Source organism: Euphorbia lathyris, chromosome 3, assembly GCF_963576675.1.
Source record: "Euphorbia lathyris chromosome 3, ddEupLath1.1, whole genome shotgun sequence".
Lineage (NCBI taxonomy): Eukaryota > Viridiplantae > Streptophyta > Magnoliopsida > Malpighiales > Euphorbiaceae > Euphorbia > Euphorbia lathyris.
The window spans coordinates 59981353-60004538 of NC_088912.1; the positions used below are offsets into that span (position 1 = coordinate 59981353).

At 33.1% G+C, this 23186-nt stretch overlaps 1 protein-coding gene across 1 annotated transcript; it reads left to right on the forward strand.

Annotated features, from left to right (window-relative positions):
• Nucleotides 1–17924: 17924 nt before the first annotated feature.
• Nucleotides 17925–22208, forward strand: LOC136223047 (uncharacterized). Its single transcript, XM_066010829.1, has 7 exons — nucleotides 17925–18650; nucleotides 18877–19023; nucleotides 19132–19293; nucleotides 19561–19722; nucleotides 19843–19956; nucleotides 21052–21264; nucleotides 21357–22208. The coding sequence occupies exons 1-7, from the start codon at nucleotides 18258–18260 to the stop codon at nucleotides 21978–21980; spliced, it is 1815 nt and encodes a 604-aa protein (XP_065866901.1). The 5' UTR covers nucleotides 17925–18257; the 3' UTR covers nucleotides 21981–22208.
• The last annotated feature ends 978 nt before the right edge of the window (nucleotides 22209–23186 follow it).

A 23186-nucleotide genomic window follows, 5' to 3' on the forward strand; every position in this document is an offset into this window, starting at 1 on the left:
CTATACGGACAACAATATTTTTCAAATTTTTCACAAATCTCCGATACGATTTTAAGTAAAATTGTCTCGAGTGAATGTATTTAAGTTAATAAATTCTTTATTCAATCTCTATTTTATATCATGCAATTCATGATATAATAAATCTTATTTTAAATTTTCAATTAGGATTATAGGCATTAAATTGAACTAACAAATTTTAGCTCGGTTTGATTCTGTCTTACATTAACACCAATTGAAGTTTTTAAGGAAACTTTAGCCATAATACATGTTGAATTTTAAATCAATATAGGATGAATGTGCTATTTTTCTTTTTCCCAAGTTACAATTTTATAATTCATATTAATCAATCAATTAGTTGAATTCTTAACTTTTGGCCACGATTGAGACCAACCTTATCACAATCGAGGTATGAAAGGGAAGAAAATTAAGTACCGTTTACTTTTGGCCACGGTTGCGACCACCCTTATCACAATCGAGGTATGGAAGGAACGTTTAAATAAAAAATAAGCGTGTTTAAATTTAAAGTAACGATTCCGTCCACCCATGGCATGGTCGGTACCTCTTAAGCAAACACCAAGCAATAAAATACGTATAAAGTTACGATCAAGACCACCCTTATCTCGGGCGTAACTAAGCAATAATTAACCCAAGTACTTATTTAAATGTATAATATATCTCATATATTAGTTTAGGTTTGGGTAAAGAAATTTTGTGCTTTGAAATGCTTTGAGATGAAAAACTCAATAACATGCATGCTTATTTCGTCCCGAATGCTTCAATTCAAAATTGGAAATACAAGACAAATGATATATCGTATATTATACTAAGTTAGTTTGATGTTTTGCGTATAAATTTGCCATGCGAAGTTAGTCTTTTCGGATTAACTAATTTAAAAGGGTAATACAGAGATATATGTTTTATTTTTATAAAGAGGTTAGTTAAAGAATAAATTCAGAGAAATTTTGCTCGCGACTAGCAAAAGATTAAGTGTGGAGATTTGTTAAGCCCAAAATATACCTAAAATATCATTAATATTTACATCAGTTTTGCTATGAATTCGTGCTACTTATACTTGTTTAGAAAACTTTTACGTTCGAATATGTTTCTTTCTTGCGAGGTACATAAATATTTGGTAAAATCCAAATAGGAGTAAAAAGAGCTCAAAAATAGAAGAAAAGCCCTACAAAAGGAGTCAAAGACGACGAAAATTAATAATGCCAAGTCGAGGACACGAACGAGAGCAGAAATTCAAAAAAAGCTCCGTGCCGCGACCGCGGCCCCCCTCTTTCACGGTCGCGACACGCGTCCTTCAGCCACTTCTTCCCTTCGTCCGAAGCTCAACTTGATGCTCCCCCATTCACGGTAGAGAATTTAATAATTCTCGGTAAGAGCAGAAACTCTGCCAAGTACAATGAACACATGTTTAATTCCAAGAAACGCGTTCGTTCGGGTGGATAAAGACGTCCTTTCACAACGGACACGATCTTTTACAGCGGACACGATCCTTCACAACGGACACGACACTTCGATCAAGACTCTTCAACATCTATAAATAAAGAGTTGATGGAGAGTTGAATATAATGAGAGAGTTAGAAGAAAGAGATTAGTGCAAGAGTTATGCAGAAACTCTGACTCAGAAATGAGTCAGAGATCAGAGATTAGATTTCATTTTTTTTCAAAAGCAATATGATGTACACACATTGTTTACAAATTAATAACAAAATTTAGTAACGTTTAGACATTGTTCCAGTTTAGCTTTCATTTTGGTAGAGGCCGACCGTATCCCTATTACGAAGTTACAGCGAGAAGATTGAGGAGAGGATTCGCCCCTGAGCCTGACAAACTCTAACGAAACCCAAGGAAAGGATTAATCAACCCATTCACTTGCACGCCGTCGAATAATTCAATGCTCCATGTTCTCTGTAAACTTGTATCAATTTATATTTCATCTACTAAAGTCCGTTCTATTCGATAGATCGTTATGCAGCACTTATGGTAACCAATCCACTAAAGTGACTGCTGGTGTTTTCATTAAAACGTATTTAATTCAAATCTTTACAAGGAAACTTTGTTGAACACTTAAGCAAATTACTATCTCGGTAGAGTTTTAATTTGGTTAAGGGCAATTTATCCCGGTTAAGGGGTTTGTCGCGTTCAAAGCCAATTAATTAGAGGTTCCGTCATTTATTTCATCTTTATAATTCATACAAAGTTTAAAGTTGTTTCTTTGCTTAATGCAAACGATACATTAGTTTACTTTTCTAAAAAGTACTAAACGTTCCTGTTTTGCAAATTCATTCTTAAATCAGAATATTTTCTAACATTTTCATATTCTAATCTAATTCTCATTCTAGCAATTTCATAACCAAAATCCAATTCAACGATTTCCATATTATAAACCTTTAAAAGTAAAATTCAACCGATTATAAATAAGTTTTGTTAAAAAATATTCCCTGTGGGATCGATATCTTTTATTACTACAAGCGTATACCGTGCACTTGCGGAAATCGCTCAACAAGTTTTTGGCGCCGTTGCCGGGGAACGCCAAAATTTTTAATAAAAATTTATGTTTTTCGTGTTTTATTTCGAACCTTGGTTTATAATTTATTTATTTATTTATTTGTTTATTTTTATAGTTTTTATTATTTATTGAGGATGGTCACTAGGACTAAATCCTCGTTGTTATTTAACGTTTGCAATTAGATGATTGCAGATAAAAAATCAAAGTTTTTTTTCAAAGATAAACTGGAGATTTGATCATCAATATAGATTCACATAAGAAGTCTACAGGAAAGAAATCCAGCATGCAGATACATTAGAAGGGAACGGAAATTTTTCAAGAAAATTGCATATCATGTTCCGCAACTGCAGTATCAAGAACAAGACAGATAATTTTTCCCACGAAAAAATCTTTCCAAACACATTTACCTCTTTCCTATACACTAAACCCTTCACCAACATATCAAATTTCTTTTGTTAAGAAATTTATTCATTTCCTACAAACCCAAATAATTTCCCTTTTTATAACATCCGTAAACACCTACATCTATCTCTCTAAGAAATCACCATGGAAAATCTTCTCAGACAGATAAGCAATTAGGATGAAATTATCTTATCCGCCAGGAAGGAATTGTATACTTTTAATATAGTTTTGAAAGTTTCGGTTCATGTGCGTAGTTTTTATTCGAGGCCTGAACCAGAAGTTCGGACATTCAACCGAAATCACTAGATCCTTAAATTGAGAAAACGCAAAAAAAAGAGCTCTTAAAAAAATGCTAAAAAAAAAGAAAAAAAAATATAATTTCAAAGTTTGGGATACGGTTCTACTTTTTAATTCCCACTTGAAATTATTTTCAGGTAAGTTTAAATGAACAAGTTCGTATTTAGTTGATAAAAATATTTTGAATAAGAAAGAGCTCCAATTCAAGCAATTGAATTTGCGAACAAGTTCTTTGAAAAAAATCTTCTGAACTTACCGAGAATTGAAATTCTCTGCCGAGAATTTAAAAATTCTCGGTAACTTCAGCGAAATAAAAAAAAAAATAAAAACTTTGCCGCGACCGCGAATCACCATTCACGGTCGCGACACGGGTTTATATCAGACCTGTATCTTCTCTTTCTTCCTCAGTTCCTGCATCATTTTGAAAAATTATGTTTCTTCATGTTCAAATGGTGTGAATTTGTACCTTTTCGTTACCAACAGACATTTTAATTCCTCTTCACATCATTATAAACAATTGACAAAGATCAGATTTTTGTTACTTACATTTTCTATTCATCTCTATCAGACAAAATCTGATTTCTTCTCAGTTATCACACATTAAAAAAACAAAGTTACAGAAACTTTTTCTTCTTTTCAAAACCACAAACAGACACATTGATTCTTCCTATCATCATTATAAATAATTAGAGAAGATCAGATTTCCATTCTTTACATCTCTTTCAGCCAAAATCTGATATTCTTCTCCAATTATTCAAAACTTCAAAAAAAAAGTTACAGAAACTTTTTCTTCTAAACCAAAACACATGACTACCAAGCATAAATCTTCCATGAAGATTATTGCTGCACGCAACAAGCGTCCTGATGTATCAGAATGCTATGATGCACCATTTCCCATTTACACACATAATGAAGAACGAAGATATTATAAAACCATTTGTTGTATATAGTTTGTATATAGGTTTATTTTTGTGCTTGTTCTTTCTGTTCTTTGTATATATGTTCTTCTAATTTTTATAAAACTGTCAAGTTTGATTCTGTAATTCTTTTTGCTTCAAACAGTTGAACCTTGTCCAAGAATCTGTAATTATTTTTCATAAATCTGAATTCATTTCAGAAATGTTTCTGCACATCTGACCTTTTCATTATATTACAAATTAAATACGGAACGGTATATGTTAATTCATTTTTTATGATAATTCTAACTATTGAACAAGTTCATGAACATTCATTTTACATGATAAATCTGAGTCTTGTTCTGTATATCTGTTTTTCAATTTTGATAGCATATCAACTTTGATTCTTTGATTAATATGTGTTCACTATGCAAGTTATTCGAATGAATCTGTATGTCATTTCATTATTCTGCATAAGTTTCAATGTTTCAGATTTAATATGAATCAGTGATTAATAATTTGATTTGTTTAATTTTCATTTGTTTTTGTATATAGATTTGTTTCTAATCTTTCTTGTACATATGTTAATATTCATTTTTTATGCAATAAAATTTTTGTTTCATTTTCATACTTTAATCTTATATTATGGTTTATGTCTGTTAAAATTTATAAACTATTTGCAAATGATTCTGTTCATATATATCTTCAATGTTATTAAGTCATGATCATTATTAACTATACTAAATTTTCATTTTCATGCCACCAGTGAGTTTAATTTTAATTATGCAATCATGAACTTATATCATGTTGATTATTATATCAGTATGAACTTATTCAAATAACACATACAATTTTTCATACGAATCTGTATCAATTAGAATAAGGTTAATGTTTAAGGTTAAATGTTTCTTTATCTGAATGCTTATTTAATTTGAATAAGGATCATGTTTTACGCATGAATAAATACCTACATGAACATACGTTCATTATCTTTTAGATGATTAATTTACCTTATGTGAATTAATGAACATTGATTCTACGTTAACTCTGTTTAAGACATTTATTTGTTTCATTACTTCTTACTGTGACACATTAATTTCTCTTAATTTTCACAATTAATAAGGATAACCCTTTGGTTTTCCTTGCATTTAATGTTTTTCAATTAAGTTCTTAAGTGCAGGTACAGTTTATATTAAGTTCAGGAGACAATTAATCAATTCAATCACACAAACCAAGTCAAATGGCACCAAAATAGCCACAATTGACCAATTCTCTACTGAGAATTGATAATTCTCGGTATGAGCAGCACGAACGGCCATTGTTTAGGACAGAAAATTGTCTGAATTTCGCGAGCCGCGACCGCGGCTAGGCAATTCTCGGTCGCGACCCGCGCCCTGTAAGACGAGTATAGGCACAAATTTACCCAATTTTGCAACCTTTTTCTATTTTTACATTACCTCCTAAACCCCTAAATTCATACCTCTATTAGCATATCCCTTATACACACATTCCATAAACTATATTTCAAACACATTTCTTTTTCCCAACTCAATTCCACACCATATCACCTTTACTTTTTACCAATTTTTACTTCTCCTATATACATCTTTCCCAAACACCACATCCATAACCTAACCCTTTTTACACACAATGCCTAAACATCAGCAGGTTACTAACCAGGTTTTCTTTACCTCTAATAAATTGTTTGCACGTTGAATATGGATCCATTCAAAATTATTTCAGATGGGGTTGGGCATATGGTCCAAGCACTATTATGGACCTAGTGCCTAGTGCAACAGATATTCTTGTATTGGTTACTCTTTCCCATGCTCCAACGGAATGAGAGGATTATATTTAGGGATTTCGGTTAATTTTATGAAGATGAGGATGATGAGATGAGTATTTGGTTTGGATATCATACAAAATAGGTTATTGTTAAGCCCTAAATTTTCTAACCAATCCAGGTTGGACATAATTTGCCTAGTTTGGATGCAATTAATCTCAAGTTTTGAAGTGAGGGTATATTTGTTCCTTTTGGCTTAAGCAAAGGATTTCGTGGTAGATTCACTTAGATTACTTTTTGACAAATTGGGTCCATGTTTCCATTTTTAACCATTAACGCACGTTACTATGCGTCCTTTGATTACGGATATTGTTTTGGATGCTACAAGTATTATGGCGTCGTTTTTTCACCTACTCCTAATTATTTTCCGTTGTTGGATTATGCCGCAATTTTACACATCCATAGTGGTTAGCCACCGTTGGCTAGTTTTGCACGTTCGATGTTGGTACTTCAAATTCACATGGTAATGATATTCAGAAGGATGATCATGCGCACAACACATTTTGGTGGGCATGAGGATGAAAAGGATGAAGCAGGTGAGACAGATGTGCATGTTGATGCCTAAACACCAGCACAAGGGGTTGTTGATGATGAGCACAGTGTTGATCAAGTTCATTTGCGAACAAATTTTGAACCATATGAATGCACCAAACCGTCAAATGAATTTGCGGTTCGATGATATTGTTGAAACCAATCAAGAAATGAGTTCCAGAATTTCCGCGGTGGATGCCAATATCCATACTTTGAGAAGAGAACACACGTCACCATGACGCCGGTTATTATCATTTTTCCGTCGTCACAACGTCGTGACCACACCATCTCCACCGGGTTCCCTTCACAAGAATAGGTTTTATCTTATCTTTTCTCCACTCCTTTATTCTCTTCTGTTATTTTTTATTAAGTTTGGTCCAATTTCAATTTCTATTTCTGATTGGATAAACTCCATTTCATATTTATCTATTTTTATGATTTATTTCGTTCAATTTTTTTTCGTGTTTTATCAATTTTTGCACCAATGAGGACATGGTCCAATTTAACTGTGGGAGGAGATATTGCATATATCATTTTTTTTAGTACGAATAAATGCAACGAATAATTTTTAAGCAATATTTATAAATGCAACACTTGTTTTATGCAAATGCAACACGCATTGCAACACAATTTATTTAACATTATTTTTCATAACGTTACATTTTTATATGTTTAAAATATATTTAACTTATGATTATTTTTAGGTTATCATTATCAATAGAAATAATATTTCTATACGGACAACAATATTTTTCAAATTTTTCACAAATCTCCGATACGATTTTAAGTAAAATTGTCTCGAGTGAATGTATTTAAGTTAATAAATTCTTTATTCAATCTCTATTTTATATCATGCAATTCATGATACAATAAATCTTATTTTAAATTTTCAATTAGGATTATAGGCATTAAATTGAACTAACAAATTTTAGCTCGGTTTGATTCTGTCTTACATTAACACTAATTGAAGTTTTTAAGGAAACTTTAACCATAATACATGTTGAATTTTAAATCAATATAGGATGAATGTGCTATTTTTCTTTTTCCCAAGTTACAATTTTATAATTCATATTAATCAATCAATTAGTTGAATTCTTAACTTTTGGCCACGATTGAGACCAACTTTATCACAATCGAGGTATGAAAGGGAAGAAAATTAAGTACCGTTTACTTTTGGCCACGGTTGCGACCACCCTTATCACAATCGAGGTATGGAAGGAACGTTTAAATAAAAAATAAGCGTGTTTAAATTTAAAGTAACGATTCCGTCCACCCATGGCATGGTCGGTACCTCTTAAGCAAACACCAAGCAATAAAATACGTATAAAGTTACGATCAAGACCACCCTTATCTCGGGCGTAACTAAGCAATAATTAACCCAAGTACTTATTTAAATATATAATAGATCTCATATATTAGTTTAGGTTTGGGAAAAGAAATTTTGTGCTTTGAAATGCTTTGAGATGAAAAACTCAATAACATGCGTGCTTATTTCGTCCCGAATGCTTCAATTCAAAATTGGAAATACAAGACAAATGATATATCGTATATTATACTAAGTTAGTTTGATGTTTTGCGTATAAATTTGCCATGCGAAGTTAGTCTTTTCGGCTTAACTAATTTAAAAGGGTAATACAGAGATATATGTTTTATTTTTATAAAGAGGTTAGTTAAAGAATAAATTCAGAGAAATTTTGCTCGGGACTAGCAAAAGATTAAGTGTGGAGATTTGTTAAGCCTAAAATATACCTAAAATATCATTAATATTTACATCAGTTTTGCTATGAATTCGTGCTACTTATACTTGTTTAGAATACTTTTACGTTCGAATATGTTTCTTTCTTGCGAGGTACATAAATATTTGGTAAAATCCAAATAGGAGTAAAAAGAGCTCAAAAATAGAAGAAAAGCCCTATAAAAGGAGTCAAAGACGACGAAAATTAATAACGCCAAATCGAGGACACGAACGAGAGCAGAAATTCAAAAACAGCTCCGTGCCGCGACCGCGGCCCCCCTCTTTCACGATCGCGACACGCGTCCTTCAGCCACTTCTTCCCTTCGTCCGAAGCTCAACTTGATGCTCCCCCATTCACGGTAGAGAATTTAATAATTCTCGGTAAGAGCAGAAACTCTGCCAAGTACAATGAACACATGTTTAATTCCAAGAAACGCGTTCGTTCGGGTGGATAAAGACGTCCTTTCACAACGGACACGATCTTTTGCAGCGGACACGATCCTTCACAACGGACACGACACTTCGATCAAGACTCTTCAACATCTATAAATAAAGAGTTGATGGAGAGTTGAATATAATGAGAGAGTTAGAAGAAAGAGATTAGTGCAAGAGTTATGCAGAAACTCTGACTTAGAAATGAGTCAGAGATCAGAGATTAGATTTCATTTTTGTTCAAAAGCAATATGATGTACACACATTGTTTACAAATTAATAACAAAATTTAGTAACGTTTAGACATTGTTCCAGTTTAGCTTTCATTTTGGTAGAGGCCGACCGTATCCCTATTACGAAGTTACAGCGAGAAGATTGAGGAGAGGATTCGCCCCTGAGCCTGACAAACTCTAACGAAACCCAAGGAAAGGATTGATCAACCCATTCACTTGCACGCCGTCGAATAATTCAATGCTCCATGTTCTCTGTAAACTTGTATCAATTTATATTTCATCTACTAAAGTCTGTTCTATTCGATAGATCGTTATGCAGCACTTATGGTAACCAATCCACTAAAGTGACTGCTGGTGTTTTCATTAAAACGTATTTAATTCAAATCTTTACAAGGAAACTTTGTTGAACACTTAAGCAAATTACTATCTCGGTAGAGTTTTAATTTGGTTAAGGGCAATTTATCCCGGTTAAGGGGTTTGTCGCGTTCAAAGCCAATTAATTAGAGGTTCCGTCATTTATTTCATCTTTATAATTCATACAAAGTTTAAAGTTGTTTCTTTGCTTAATGCAAACGATACATTAGTTTACTTTTCTAAAAAGTACTAAACGTTCCTGTTTTGCAAATTCATTCTTAAATCAGAATATTTTCTAACATTTTCATATTCTAATCTAATTCTCATTCTAGCAATTTCATAACCAAAATCCAATTCAACGATTTCCATATTATAAACCTTTAAAAGTAAAATTCAACCGATTATAAATAAGTTTTGTTAAAAAACGTTCCCTGTGGGATCGATATCTTTTATTACTACAAGCGTATACCGTGCACTTGCGGAAATCGCTCAACAAAAGACGCCTTAGATACTCTATCATTATGGAGAGGAATCCCTAGGTAGTTGCCTAAAGATTTGGTAAGAGGAATGCCCGACAACTCACTCAGCCGTTTACAGACACCCTGGTCCATATTATTAGAACACAGCATCCGTGATTTTTGGATATTAAGCTTTTTGTCCAGAGGCAGAGCAAAAGCAATTGAGGATATCCATAATCACCCCAATTTGCTCCTCACTTCCCTCGACAAACATCATCACATCATCCGCAAAAAAAATAAATGCGTCATCAGGGGGAAAAACTTGTTAATGGAAATAGGATGAAAACTCCCAGTTACCACAGCCTCCTGTAGAAGGTGAGTCAACCTCCCCATAGCAATAACGAACAAGAAAGGGCTCATAGGGTCACCCTAAAGAATACCCTAGGTAGGAGTAAATTCCTCGGACAAATCCCCATTTATCATAACTTGAAACACTGGAGAAGTAATACAAACCTCAATTAACCTCCTCCAATTCTCCGGGATCACAGCTCTCTTCAGACTCTCAAGAAGAAAACTCCAGTTAAGCCGATCATAGGCTTTCTCCAGATCAAGTTTTAAAGCCACAATGTCGCGCTTACCCTTTTTAACTTCCATCGAATGAACCATTTCCTGTGCAACAACTACATTATCCATCATCTGTCTACCAGGCACAAAACTACCTTGATTCTGGCTGATAATATCAGGGAGAATACAACGGAGTCTATTAGCCACAATTTTGGTAACAGCCTTATAGAGAACATTGCACAGACTAATCGGCCTCATTTGTAAGAAAGAAGAAGGCTTCTCCACCTTAGGAATCAGAACTAGTAGAGTTTTATTAACCAGCCTAATATCCTCAGAACCACTAAAAAACCCCCTCGATAAAACTGCAGATCCCATCCTTAACCGTTCCCCAATGTTTATGATAAAAACCATCCGAGAGCCCATCAATCCCCGGAGCTTTGGTAGCCCCGATACTAAAGATAGCCTGGCTAATCTCTTTATAATCAATCGGGTGAAAGGCTTCAAGAATCTTCTCTTCACTAACCGTAGGAAAAGTACCGCTAGTCTGAGCTCTATCCAAATCCACTTGATCCTCCTAAAATAACTCTTTATAGAAATTCAGGGCCAAATGACAAATCTCCTCATCCTCATAAACCCACTCTCCATTAGGATTTTTATAGCTTCAATCTGATTCCTTTGCCTTCTGATAACCGTAGAGAGATGGAAATACCTAGTATTTCGATCTCCGTCCTTAATCCAAGCTTTCCTTGATTTTTGAAACCAAAGCAACTCTTCCTGCCGCAACACAGCTTCCAACTCATTTTGAAGAGACCTGAGTAGACAATTCAAACTATGGTCATACCTAATCTCCAAGGCGCGATGAATCCTGGCAATCCTACTCATAATTTTATGCTTCCTTCTGATAATGTGGCCAAAACGTTCTTATTCCAGCCCACCATGTTACTTCTAAAACCATCCGCCGCTTGTAACACATTAGAATGAGGCTTCCAATTGTCCTGAACAAATTTTTTGAACTCAGGGTGAGACTCCCATACCACCAAATACCAAAAAGGTCTCACCCCTTTAGGATGCAGAGCTCTAACCAGTCTGAATAAGATAGGACAGTGATCAGAATGACGGAAGGGAAGATTCAGCACAGCCGCCTCCGGAAACCAACTACGAGTCGTGATATTAGTATAAACTTTGTCTAGGCGAAGAAACGTGCTATTACGTTTCCACGTAAACTTATGACCTGCTGCACCAAGGTCCGACAATCCACACAAATCTATATTCTGTTTATGGTTCAGACACCGATTAATATAATGATTCCATCCACCTCTTTGATCGCTCATAAGAGCAATATCATTAAAATAACCAGCAACCAACCAAGCATCCACCATACTAGCACTAATACTATATAAAACCTCCCAAAGACGTTTACGATGGGCGAGGATAGGATCAGCATACACAATGGTGATAAAGAAAGGGTCTTTACCAGGACATATGACTTTACCGTGAATAAATTGCTTATCCATCTTCACGATATAAAAAAGAATTAGATCAGTCTTCCAGAAAAGCCAAATCCCACCAGCACGGCCAATAGCCTCAGACCGAACACACTTCCAGCTTTTAAATTTCTTAACCACATCATCTACTTTAGCTCCACTGATCTTAGTTTCCAGTAAAGCAAAGCAACAAGGGTTGAACTGTTTAATTAAATCCTTCACATGGAGACGGGTAGCCTTGTTTGCCACTCCTCTAACATTTCACACAAATAAATCCATCAAACAGGAGGACAACCAAACCACAAAAAATTATAATTTGATTATGTATTTTAAATATAACTTTTATAATTTAATTATATATTTTTTATTTTATCATTTTTAGTTTTTAATATACTTTTTAAATTTGATGTGTACAAACTAAAAGAAATTAATATAGAAGATTTTTTTAAGGGAAAAGTACAAAAATAAACCTTGTGGTTACATCTGTTTTCGATTGCAGCCTTGTGGTTTAAAAATTTACAAAATGATACCCCGAGGTTCATTCCGTTAGCAAATACATACCAAATTGACTAACGATGTTAAAAGTCAAAGGGAAAAGAGTTAATTTGGTCCTTACATTTATTGATTTTATAAATTAAACCTTATTATTATCTAAGTATCACAAACAAACCCCAAAATAAAAAATAAAAATCAATTATACCATCTTTTCCATCTCTTTAATTTTCTTTTTTTTCTTCTTTCTCTCTTCTCTCTCTTCTTGTTTTTCTGGAGACACAAAGAAGAATACTGTAATTTATTTTCAATTTTGTATACTTGTTCTTGTCTTTCTGTTTCTGGAGACGCAAAATAGAATCATCTAATTTTCTTACTTCATTTCTTAGATATTTGATGTGTAATACATAAGAAGATCGAATCCGATCATGTAAATTTCAATTTTGTATAATCAGATTTCGCAGATTGATGACCTTATTCTGGTCATGTTTATGTAATTTTGCTTTTCTTGGGTCTTAATGAGTAGTTTCTTTTTTGGGTCTTAATGAGTAGTTTCTTTTTGTATAAATTCCATAATTCTCTCAATCTGCGAAATGAACAGATTTTGTTTTGAAGATTCAAATCTCTGTGTTGTTGTAAACATTTCCATACGATTGGTTGATGAATGTTGTACTGGTGCAATAGCATGAATTGTGGGAATTACTTGGCGCCAAGAACAAAATTGAGATAAAGAATGGTTTCTTTATTTGTCTTCAGAAATTTTTAGAAAGAGAATTAATTAATAAATGAATTTAGTGTTCATTATTGTTAGGATTAATTGGGTAAAATCAATTTTTCTCTAATGTGCATCAATTTTGGCAAGATGGTAAAACTACATTAGTTGTTTCGTTGATAGTTTCTCTCTCTTTAATTATACCCTAAATTGATTTTAGAGAGAGAAAATTTAAGAAAGATGAGAGAGAAGAGAGAGAAGAAAAAAAAGAAATTAAAGAGATGGGGAAGATGGTATAATTGATTTTTTTTTTTGGGTTTGTTTGTGATAATTAGATAATAATATAAGGACCAAATTAACTATTTTCCTTTTGACTTTTAACACCGTTAGTCAATTTGGTATGTGTTTGCTAATGTAATGAACCTCAAGGTATCATTTTGTAAATTTTTAAACCACAAGACTGCAATCGAAAACAGGTGTAACCACAATATTTATTTTTGTACTTATCCCTTTTTTTAATATATAAAACTCAATGTTACCTATTGCTTAGGAGGGTCGAACCTAGGACTCTACATCTACACTTCACACTACTTACCATTGAGCCAATTGTTTTTCTTGTATATTATGTCGCGTGCTGTTTAATATACCACTACCCTTTTAGCTTCTATTGTTTAATATTTGATGTATACACTTATTAATATCGATTAAATGTGTATAATAATAAATTATTAATAGAAAAAAAAGAAATGTGCATAATAATGAATTATTAATAGAAAAAAATCCAAGAACATGCTCTAATTTCTTATTTATTTAATTCCTCTATATTTTTGTAATTTATATTTTAAAATGTTAAGGACGATGTTCTAAAGATTGTTACATATGTTCTAAACTTTATAATTTGTGTTCTAAAAATTAAGTATAATGTTTTAAAAAATAGTAAATATATGGACCATTTTTACATTTGTTCTATAATATAATTTATAACTCATATTCTAAATAACATAACGTATGTTCTAAAAAACATAGCGTATGTTCTAAAGTTTATATTTTTTGTTCCAAAAATTAAGTATAATGTTCTAAAAAAATCAGTAGATATCTCGATCGTTTTTTCATTTGTTCTATAATATAATTTATAACTCATGTTCGAAAAAACATAACGCATGTTCTAAAAAACATAACGTATGTTCTAAAAAATATGTTTTACGTTCTAAACTTCATAGTTCGTGTTTTAAAAGTTAAAATATATGTTCTAACGTTTGTTTTAAAAAATATATAGTTTGTGTTCCAAAAATTAAGTATAATGTTCTAAAAAAACCAGTAGATATCTTGATCGTTTTTTTATTTGTTCTATAATATAATTTATAACTCATGTTCGAAAAAACATAACACATGTTCTAAAAAACGTAACGTATGTTCTAAAAAATATGTCGTACGTTCTAAACTTCATAGTTCGTGTTTTAAAAGTTAAAATATATGTTCTAACGTATGTTTTAAAAAATATATTTTCTTATATAACAAAAATTACAAAAATATAAGGAATTAAATAAATAAGAAATTAGAGCATGTTCTTGGATTTTTTTCTATTAATAATTCATTATTATGCACATTTCTTTTTTTTCTATTAATAATTCATTATTATGCATATTTAATCGATATTAATAAGTGCATACGTCAAATATTAAACAATAGAAGCTAAAAGGGCAGTGGTATATTAATCAGCGCGCGACATAATACATAAAAAAAGCAATTAGCTCGGTGGTAATACATAATACATAATACATAATATATATATATGGGAGGGATCAAGTGAGAACCTCCTCTTAGGTGAGGACACTTTCTCAAGGTGAGAACACTCAAAACTACGTAGTTTTGAGTCTAAAAATTAAAAAAAAAAACGCTACTACCATGAGGGTTTGAAACCTTGGACCTTTTGTTTAAACTCCAAATTACTTACCACTGAGCCAATTACTTTCCTTGTGTATTATGTGCCGCGCTGATTAATATACCATTGCACTGTAGCTTTCATTGTTTAATATTTGACGCATGCACTTATTAATATTGATTAAATATGCATAATAATTAATTATTAATAGAAAAAAAAAGAAATGTGCATAATAATGAATTATTAATAGAAAAAATTCAAGAACATGCTCCAATTTCTTATTTATTTAATTCCTTTATATTTTGTAATTTATGTTATATAAGAAAATATATTTTTTTAAACATACGTTATAACATATAATTTAACTTTTTTTTTTGAAACAACATATATTTTAACTTTTAAAACACGAACTATGAAGTTTAGAACATACGACATATTTTTTTAGAACATACGTTATGTTTTTTAGAACATGTGTTATGTTTTTTCGAACATGAGTTATAAATTATATTTTTGGAACAAATGAAAAAACGATCCAAATATCTACTGATTTTTTTAGAACATTATACTTAATTTTTGGAACACAAACTACAAACTTTAGAACTTACGTTATGTTTTTTAGAACATACATTATGTTTTTTAGAACATTTGTTATGTTTTTTCGAACATGAGTTATAAATTATATTTTTGGAACAAATGAAAAACAATCCAGATATCTACTGATTTTTTTTAGAACATTATACTTAATTTTTGGAGCACAAACTATAAACTTTAGAACATACGTTATGTTATTTAGAATATGAGTTATAAATTATATTATAGAACAAATGCAAAAATGGTCCATATATTTACTGTTTTTTTAAACATTATACTTAATTTTTAGAACACAAATTATAAAGTTAAGAACACATGTAACAATATTTAGAATATCGTCCTTAACATTTTAAAACATAAATTACAAAAATATGGAGGAATTAAATAAATAAGAAATTAGAGCATGTTCTTGGATTTTTTTTTATTAATAATTCATTATTATGCACGTTTCTTTTTTTTCTATTAATAATTCATTATAATGCACATTTAATCGATATTAATAAGTGCATGCGTCAAATATTAAACAATAGAAGCTAGAGGTGCAGTGGTATATTAATCAGCGCGAGACATAACATAGAAGAAAAGTAATTAGCTCAGTGATAAGTAATATGGAGTGTAAACAAAGGGTCCAACGTTTGAACCCCTATGGCAGCAGCGTTTTTTTTTTTAATTTTTAGACTCAAAACTACGTAGTTTTAGTGGTTCTCACCTAAGAAAGTGTTCTCATCTAAGAAATGGTTCTCACAAGAGTCATCTCATATATATATATATATATATATATATATATATATATATATATATATATATAGGGGTGAGATCCAGTGTGATAAGGGTTTAGGGTGTGACAATGAGCTTATTGTGTGACATAACAAAACTACGTAGTTTTGATGATAATTGAAAAGGGCAGGGTTGCAAATTTGTAAATAAAAGAAAAGAGAGGGTAGAGAAAATTGTTTTATTTCTTTTCTTTAAAATACATTTTCCCGACATTTCTAACATCGTTTTTTGAAAATTTTTATACTATTAGACTCGTCGAAATTAGACGGTCATTTTAAGATCCCTGAAGTTCAAGTAAAAAAAATTCTGGTGAACGGAATTCGGGTGGGCGTTTTCTGGCGAAAAACAAAGTGTCCAGAAAATTCACAAAAAATTCCAGAAAATATAAAACATTATTCTGAGAAACTTTAATTCTTGGGACAAAGCGAGATTTCTTACGGTTTTGTCCCAATAAAACTTGTTCTTTAATTTTATCAATTTTACATGCTTAAACAATTTGTTGGGTCAAAACCGTAAGGAATCTCGTTTTGAGCCAAGAATTAAAGTTTCTTAAAATGATGTTTAACATGTTTGGAATTTTTTGATAATTTTCTGGGTACGTTTTTTGTCCTACTTACATTGTTCCGACAGTGTACGAAATTGTTCCAAATCAGTGTACCATTTGTTCCAACAGAATAAATCAGCGTACCAATTTTTCTAACAAAATAGTTCTATTATTCTAGCATAATATTTATATTGTTCCAACATAATAAATCAGTTTACCAATTGTTCCAAATCAATTTTATTATCTATGTCTTCAATTTCATTTTTGTTTCTTAGTATTTAATATAGTATCTTCAAATTTATATTAGTTATATTATTTAGAAAATAATTATAATCCTTATATTCTTCCAATAATTAAATCTGCGAGGTCAGAAACGTGACTATCTACGTCGCATATCGATGCTTTCGCGAAGTCTGCGGGTCTGGAACGTGAGGATCTATTCGCAGACTTCGCGAACTAATCGATTCGCGAGGTAGATCCATACGTTTCAGACGCTTTCTCTTCGCATATCTTCGCGAATCAACGATTAACAAAGTAGATCGTCACTTTCCAGGCTCGTTCTCTTCGCAAAGCTTAGCGAAACCATCGATTGCGAAGTGAATTCATGAAAAAAACGCAGAAAAAAAACAGATACTTACATTTTTCGCCTCTTTCACCTCCAAAAGCGACAATAACAATATGATAACATGGGAAGAACGAAGGAAATAACGTAGAAAAACCATTTCTTTGATGGTAACGAGAAGAAAGAAACCAAGCAACGAACAGAAAGATGAAAAACCATGGCTTCGTTTTCTAGGGTTGGAAAATTGCAGAATCAAGAGATGGAGAGAGGAAAAAGAGAAATTCATTGTGATTTTGACTAAATGGTGCATATTTCATGCAATTTAAAGGAAGAAAGGAAGATCAAAAGTCTTGAAATCATTAATGCAGGAGCAACTTTTCGCATAACCAAGGAGATAGGGGGAGCGGCGATTCGCGAGTGGTGGAAGTGGGAAGGTTAGGAGTATTATGGGAAAGTCACACAAAATCAGTCTAGATATGTAGTAGGATAAGTAAATGGGTTAAATATGTAAATAGGCCTCCCATTTGACCCAGTTTTGTAATTTTCCCTAAAAAAAATCATAAACACAAATCCATATGTAAAAGATAATCAAGTACAGACGGCGTCGTTTCTGCTAACCTTTCATCTTTCGAGATCCGCCGTCTTACACCACAAAACGCCTCCGCGGTCTCTCCCTTACCCTTTCGTCTTCCTCTCCTCTCTTATTCTTTTCGTCACTCAGAAACCCTAAGTGGCTAATTCTATACTTTCAAATCCCCCCTTCTTATTCCCTGAGTTACTCTTACTTCGGCTTTCTTCTTGTCTAAATCTCTCTGCTATCGAGACATCGATAACCGGAATATCTACTCGTTAACTTCTTTACGTGGGGTCTGTTTAGCATCAGGAAGTCCCTATTTCTACTCTTCATTCCAATTTGGGTTTTTCTGATTAGTGGTTTTTCTTACTTCATGCAAAAAATGGGGCGGGCGGAGAATCTAAAAGGTAAAATTGAAGAAGATGGGGTAGAAGAACTGAATCCGGTCATATTCGTGAGTAGCGGTGATGAGGATGACGAAGCAAACGAGGATCTCAGCTTGAAGATCGTTGAAAAATCGCTGCTTATGCGAGCGGCGAAGGTGGCTGAAAACGAGAATCAGGATGTCGTTTTGGTTCACGATAATGTATATGATAATAATAATAATGGCGGTATTCTCGGTGTCCGTCATATTGGTGGCATTGTTGCTAATGGTGACGGAATACTGGGGGAGGATGGATTGACTTTGTCGCAGGATGCTGAAGCAGTTACTAAGAAAAGAAGGAAGAAGAAAAAGGTTAAAAATATCAAAACTGGAGACCAATATGTAAGTCTCTGTTTAGTTTGCTACTTGTATAGTCCTTCACTTGATTGAATTGCTTTTATACAGCTTATTATCAGGAGCTTAATGGGTCTATAGACAGATTGAATTTTATACAGTTTCTTAATTGAGTATTTGTTGGTGTAAATTACTAGTTTAAGATTGTGTAATTTGATTTTTGGTATAACAATTTCGTATTTTTGATAATATGCTGAATCCATAATTGCATTAGGATGCTAGTTCAAAGGAAGAAGATAAGGCAGGAACAAATGAAAAGGTGGAGAACTCAAAGGCAGTCCAGGCCCAAGTTGAAATAGATGAAAATGTGGATACTGCTTCTGTTCAGGCATCTGACAATGTGGTGCTTAGAAAGCTTCTTGTGAGTTAAATTAGATATTAATATATGATTTGGAAAAGTTGAATAAATAGTAGAGAATGCAATTCAATTTGAAGGCTTAGATTAGTGTTGTGATGTTTATTCTGTCAGCGAGGTCGACGATACTTTGATCCTCCGGGTAGTGGCTGGTCGTCATGCTATAATTGTGGTGAGGATGGTCATATGGCAGTGAATTGCCCATCATTTCAGAAAAAGAAAAGGCCATGCTTTCTCTGTGGGAGTTTGGAGCATGGATTTAGGCAATGTTCCAAGGTTTGTAACCTAAAATTGTAACTCAAAAATTTGTTTATATATAACTAGGCTTTTTTGGTGACGTTGACTTTCTACTTCATGTGAAGAGATTTATGTATATGCCAATTGAAACCAATTTGCTTTTCCTAAGGCCTAGTTATCTTTATTTTGTAGATGAACCTTCCATTCCCTTCCTTTCATGTTCAAGTTGCCTTGTAATTTATATTAGATAGATTTGCAACTCAAAAATAATTTTATATGGGTCTTCTGTGCTTGATTTCTTTGTAGGAGCGCATTTGCTCTATTTGCAAAACACCTGGGCACCGTCCAAAAAAGTGTCCTGAGAAACACAAGGGTGGCCCTCTGACTTCAAAAGTCTGTCTAAAATGTGGAGATTCTGGCCATGATATGTTTTCATGTGATAACAGTTATACACTTGATGATCTGAAGGTTGTGTTCCATTTTTCTTTAGTTACTTCAATTTTCCTTTGTGCATTATTGAAGACAATTTGAATTTGAGTGGCTAATCTCAATATTATAACTTTCCTTTTCTTTTTCCCCCTTGCTCAGGAGATACAATGCTACATCTGCAAGAGTTTTGGCCATCTATGTTGTGTGAATATCTTTAATAGTCCAAGAGAAGTTTCTTGCTATAAATGTGGTCAACTGGGTCATATTGGTTTGGTAAGTACTAGTAGTGAACATTTTGTCAGACTTTTTTCCCCTTTTCTTGAGGGTGTCTTTCTGTTTGTTGCTGTGTATATCTGCTTTTGTAGCTATGGTTAAAGGAGTCTATAATGGATATTTGATGTACATAATTGTGGTCCTATGGAACCAAAAGGAAAAAGTGATATTAGGGGAACTCTTGCCTAAGATAGAATGATTGGAGTCATTAGGTCACTAGTAAGGGAATTGAAACATCAGTGCAATGGATAGTATAAGCGCATTTTAAGTGCCTGCTTTGCTTTACTTAACTGTCCTTTGAGTGAGAAATAGGAGGAAGCCATAATGGTTTCAAATATAACCTGAACGCCCCGCTCTTGCTTACCAGATAGGTAGGAAATACAAGAAAGTTAATTTTTGAAGTAGTTGTAGGAGAACTTGGACCAACTGCTTAAATTTGACGAAAGCATTCCAGAAAGGCTGAAAGGGTGAGTGACCCACTGATATAGTCTTAGTGATAAAAGTTTCTTCTAAGGGTATTATTATCTGTAGAACCATGCATTTTAACCTGCTATTATTGTTACTGTTTTTTCTTCACATTCTTTCTTCAAATGCTCAACAGCTTAAGTATAAATCTGTCATATCCCTCTGTCAACTCTCGAACAATTTTTGGATGTTATGGATGGTAACACTTTTCTTAAAAAAAGAAAGGAAAATAAAGTCAGAGTTTGAGGTTATTATATCCAATTGCCATTTCCCTTGTTATAGTTCATGCTGCTGTTTCTTAGAGCAACTCATCAACTTTTTCCTTATCTATTTTTCTTTTAAGTATCGACTGAAGTGAAAGCAAAGCTTTCATTTATTGCACGTAATGTAACCATGTATCTATCCAATCCAAATACTTGTAAATATTTCATTTAATGATGCGTGTTTCAAAATTTTGCCTAGTGTAGATCTTGAACTGTAATGATCTTGAACTTGATCTGTCCATTATTATTGGTGTTTGTATTATTAGTTTTTGGTGTTCATATCCTGGTAGCGGTCACATTATCTCCTTTTGTTTGGTCCAAATAACTATAGCCCTGCTTCTGGATTCATGGATATTTATTTGTGCAGGAATGCTCGAGTTTACGTGAGGAAGCCATCACTACAGCTTCACCTAATACATCATGCTACAGATGTGGTGAAGGAGGGCACTTTGCGCGTGAATGCATGAGCTCTGTGAAGACAAGTTTACGTGATGAAGCCAACACTGCAGCTTCACCTAATATATGCTATAGATGTGGTGAAGGAGGGCATTTTGCACGTGAGTGCATGAGCTCGGTGAAGGCAAGTTTAGCAAATGCAAGTTTGGTAAATGGCATTTATTCACATGAATATTATATGTTGCCTAAACATTATGAATGCACTTGACTATGCAGACTGGGAAGAGTATCAATGAATTTTCAACTCCTACCTTAAAACCCAATCGAGAAAAGAAAGGAGCTGCAGAATTGAAGTCTGCTCCAGAATTTGGCAAGCATCGCAGGAGAAAAACCATATCTGAAGAAAGAAACTTTATGACACCACAAAAACAACAACAAAGGGGAGGATGGATTATGGAAGATCCTGGAGATATGTCCCAATCAAAGAGCAGAAAAAACCGATGGACTTCTCCATCAACGCCATATTATATGGATCATATGAATTTTAACTTTATGACGGATGGTCAGACATCAGGCTCTCAATCTTTCAAGAGAATGCACAAGGGTTATTCGCACATGTCAAATTCTCAATCGGGGAAGAGAATGAGAGTAAATGGGGAAGTTCAGCATAGCAACGACTGGCGACACGGGGAAGTTCATCACAGCAACGACTGGCGACACGGGGAAGTTCATCACAGCAACGACTGGCGACATGGGGAGGTTCAGCATAGCAACGACTGGCGACACGGGGAAGTTCAGCATAGCAACGACTGGCGACATGGTTCCAACGTAGGTTTCCAGTATCCGAGGTTTAATGACTCGGGCAATGGTGGGTACAGAGGAAATTATGGTGGATGGTAAGCTGAACTTTGGGGATGAAAAATCCAAAAATTCTAGGGCATTAAAAATTTAGATAATCAATACTGGTTCGTCTTATCTTGTGTCATGTTGTAACAGCTTGGGTTTTAGGTACATTATCTATATTTTAGTGACTTCATTTTATTATTTTCTGTTTTCACATCTGGAACGGTTTTTACCATGTACATTAATTCACAATTTATGAATTGAGTTGAGGATTTCATTTTTGTATATTTAGGGCCGATTTGTTTTACTTGCTGTTTACTGTTACGGTTTGCTGGTAGAGATTCTATGTTTTTGTAAAAGACTGTTTTTCGGGTGTAAAAGGCAAACATGAGATCACTAACGAAACACCCAAAGCTGCTTTTCACTCAAAGCTGCTTTTCAGATGTAAAAGGCAAACAGGAGATCACTAACTAAATACCTAAAACTTTGCCTTTTGAAATGAAAAGGCAAAAAGGAACATGAAAAGGAGCAACCAAACACCCTCTTAGCTTTTGAATCCTTGTGATATGTCTACTGTTTCCTAATATTCACCACGTGCAATACTTTCACTATAAAATCTTCATATATATATATATATATATATATGGGTGAGATCCAGTGTGACAAGGGATTAGGGTGTGACAAAACAAAATTACGTAGTTTTGATGATAATTAAAAAAGGTAAGGTGAGAAATTTGTAAATAAAATGAAAGAGAGGATAGAGAAAATTTTTTATTTCTTTTCTTTAAAATACATTTTCCCGACATCTCTAACGTCGTTTTCCGAAATTTTTTATACTATTAGACTCGTCTAAATTAGACGGTTATTTTAAGATCCCTGAAGCTCAAGTAAAAAAATTTCCGGTAAACGGAATCCGGGTGGAAGTTTTCCGGCGAGAACAAACGTGCCCAGAAAATTCTCAAAAAAATTCAAAACATGTAAAACATTATTCTAAGAAACTTTAATTCTTGGGTTGAAGCGTGATTTCTTACCGTTTAGTCCCAATAAAACGTTTTCCTTAATTTTATTCATTTTACATGCTTCAACAATTTGTTGGGTCAAAACTGTAAGGAATCTCGCTTTGAGCCAAGAATTAAAGTTTCTTAAAATGATGTTTTAAATGTTTTGTAATTTTTTGATAATTTTTTGGGCACGTTTTTTTTGTCCTACTTATATTGTTCCAAATCAGTGTACCATTTGTTCCAACATAATACTTATATTGTT

What these genes read in the sequence shown, in the direction of transcription:
- LOC136223047 (XM_066010829.1), top strand. Translation starts at nt 18,258, where the DNA reads ATGCAAAAAATGGGGCGGGCGGAGAATCTAAAAGGTAAAATTGAAGAA. An exon ending in TGGTGCTTAGAAAGCTTCTT is followed by an intron (nt 19,024 to 19,131) that starts GTGAGTTAAATT and finishes TTATTCTGTCAG; the next exon opens with CGAGGTCGACGATACTTTGA. An exon ending in AGTGCATGAGCTCGGTGAAG is followed by an intron (nt 21,265 to 21,356) that starts GCAAGTTTAGCA and finishes TTGACTATGCAG; the next exon opens with ACTGGGAAGAGTATCAATGA.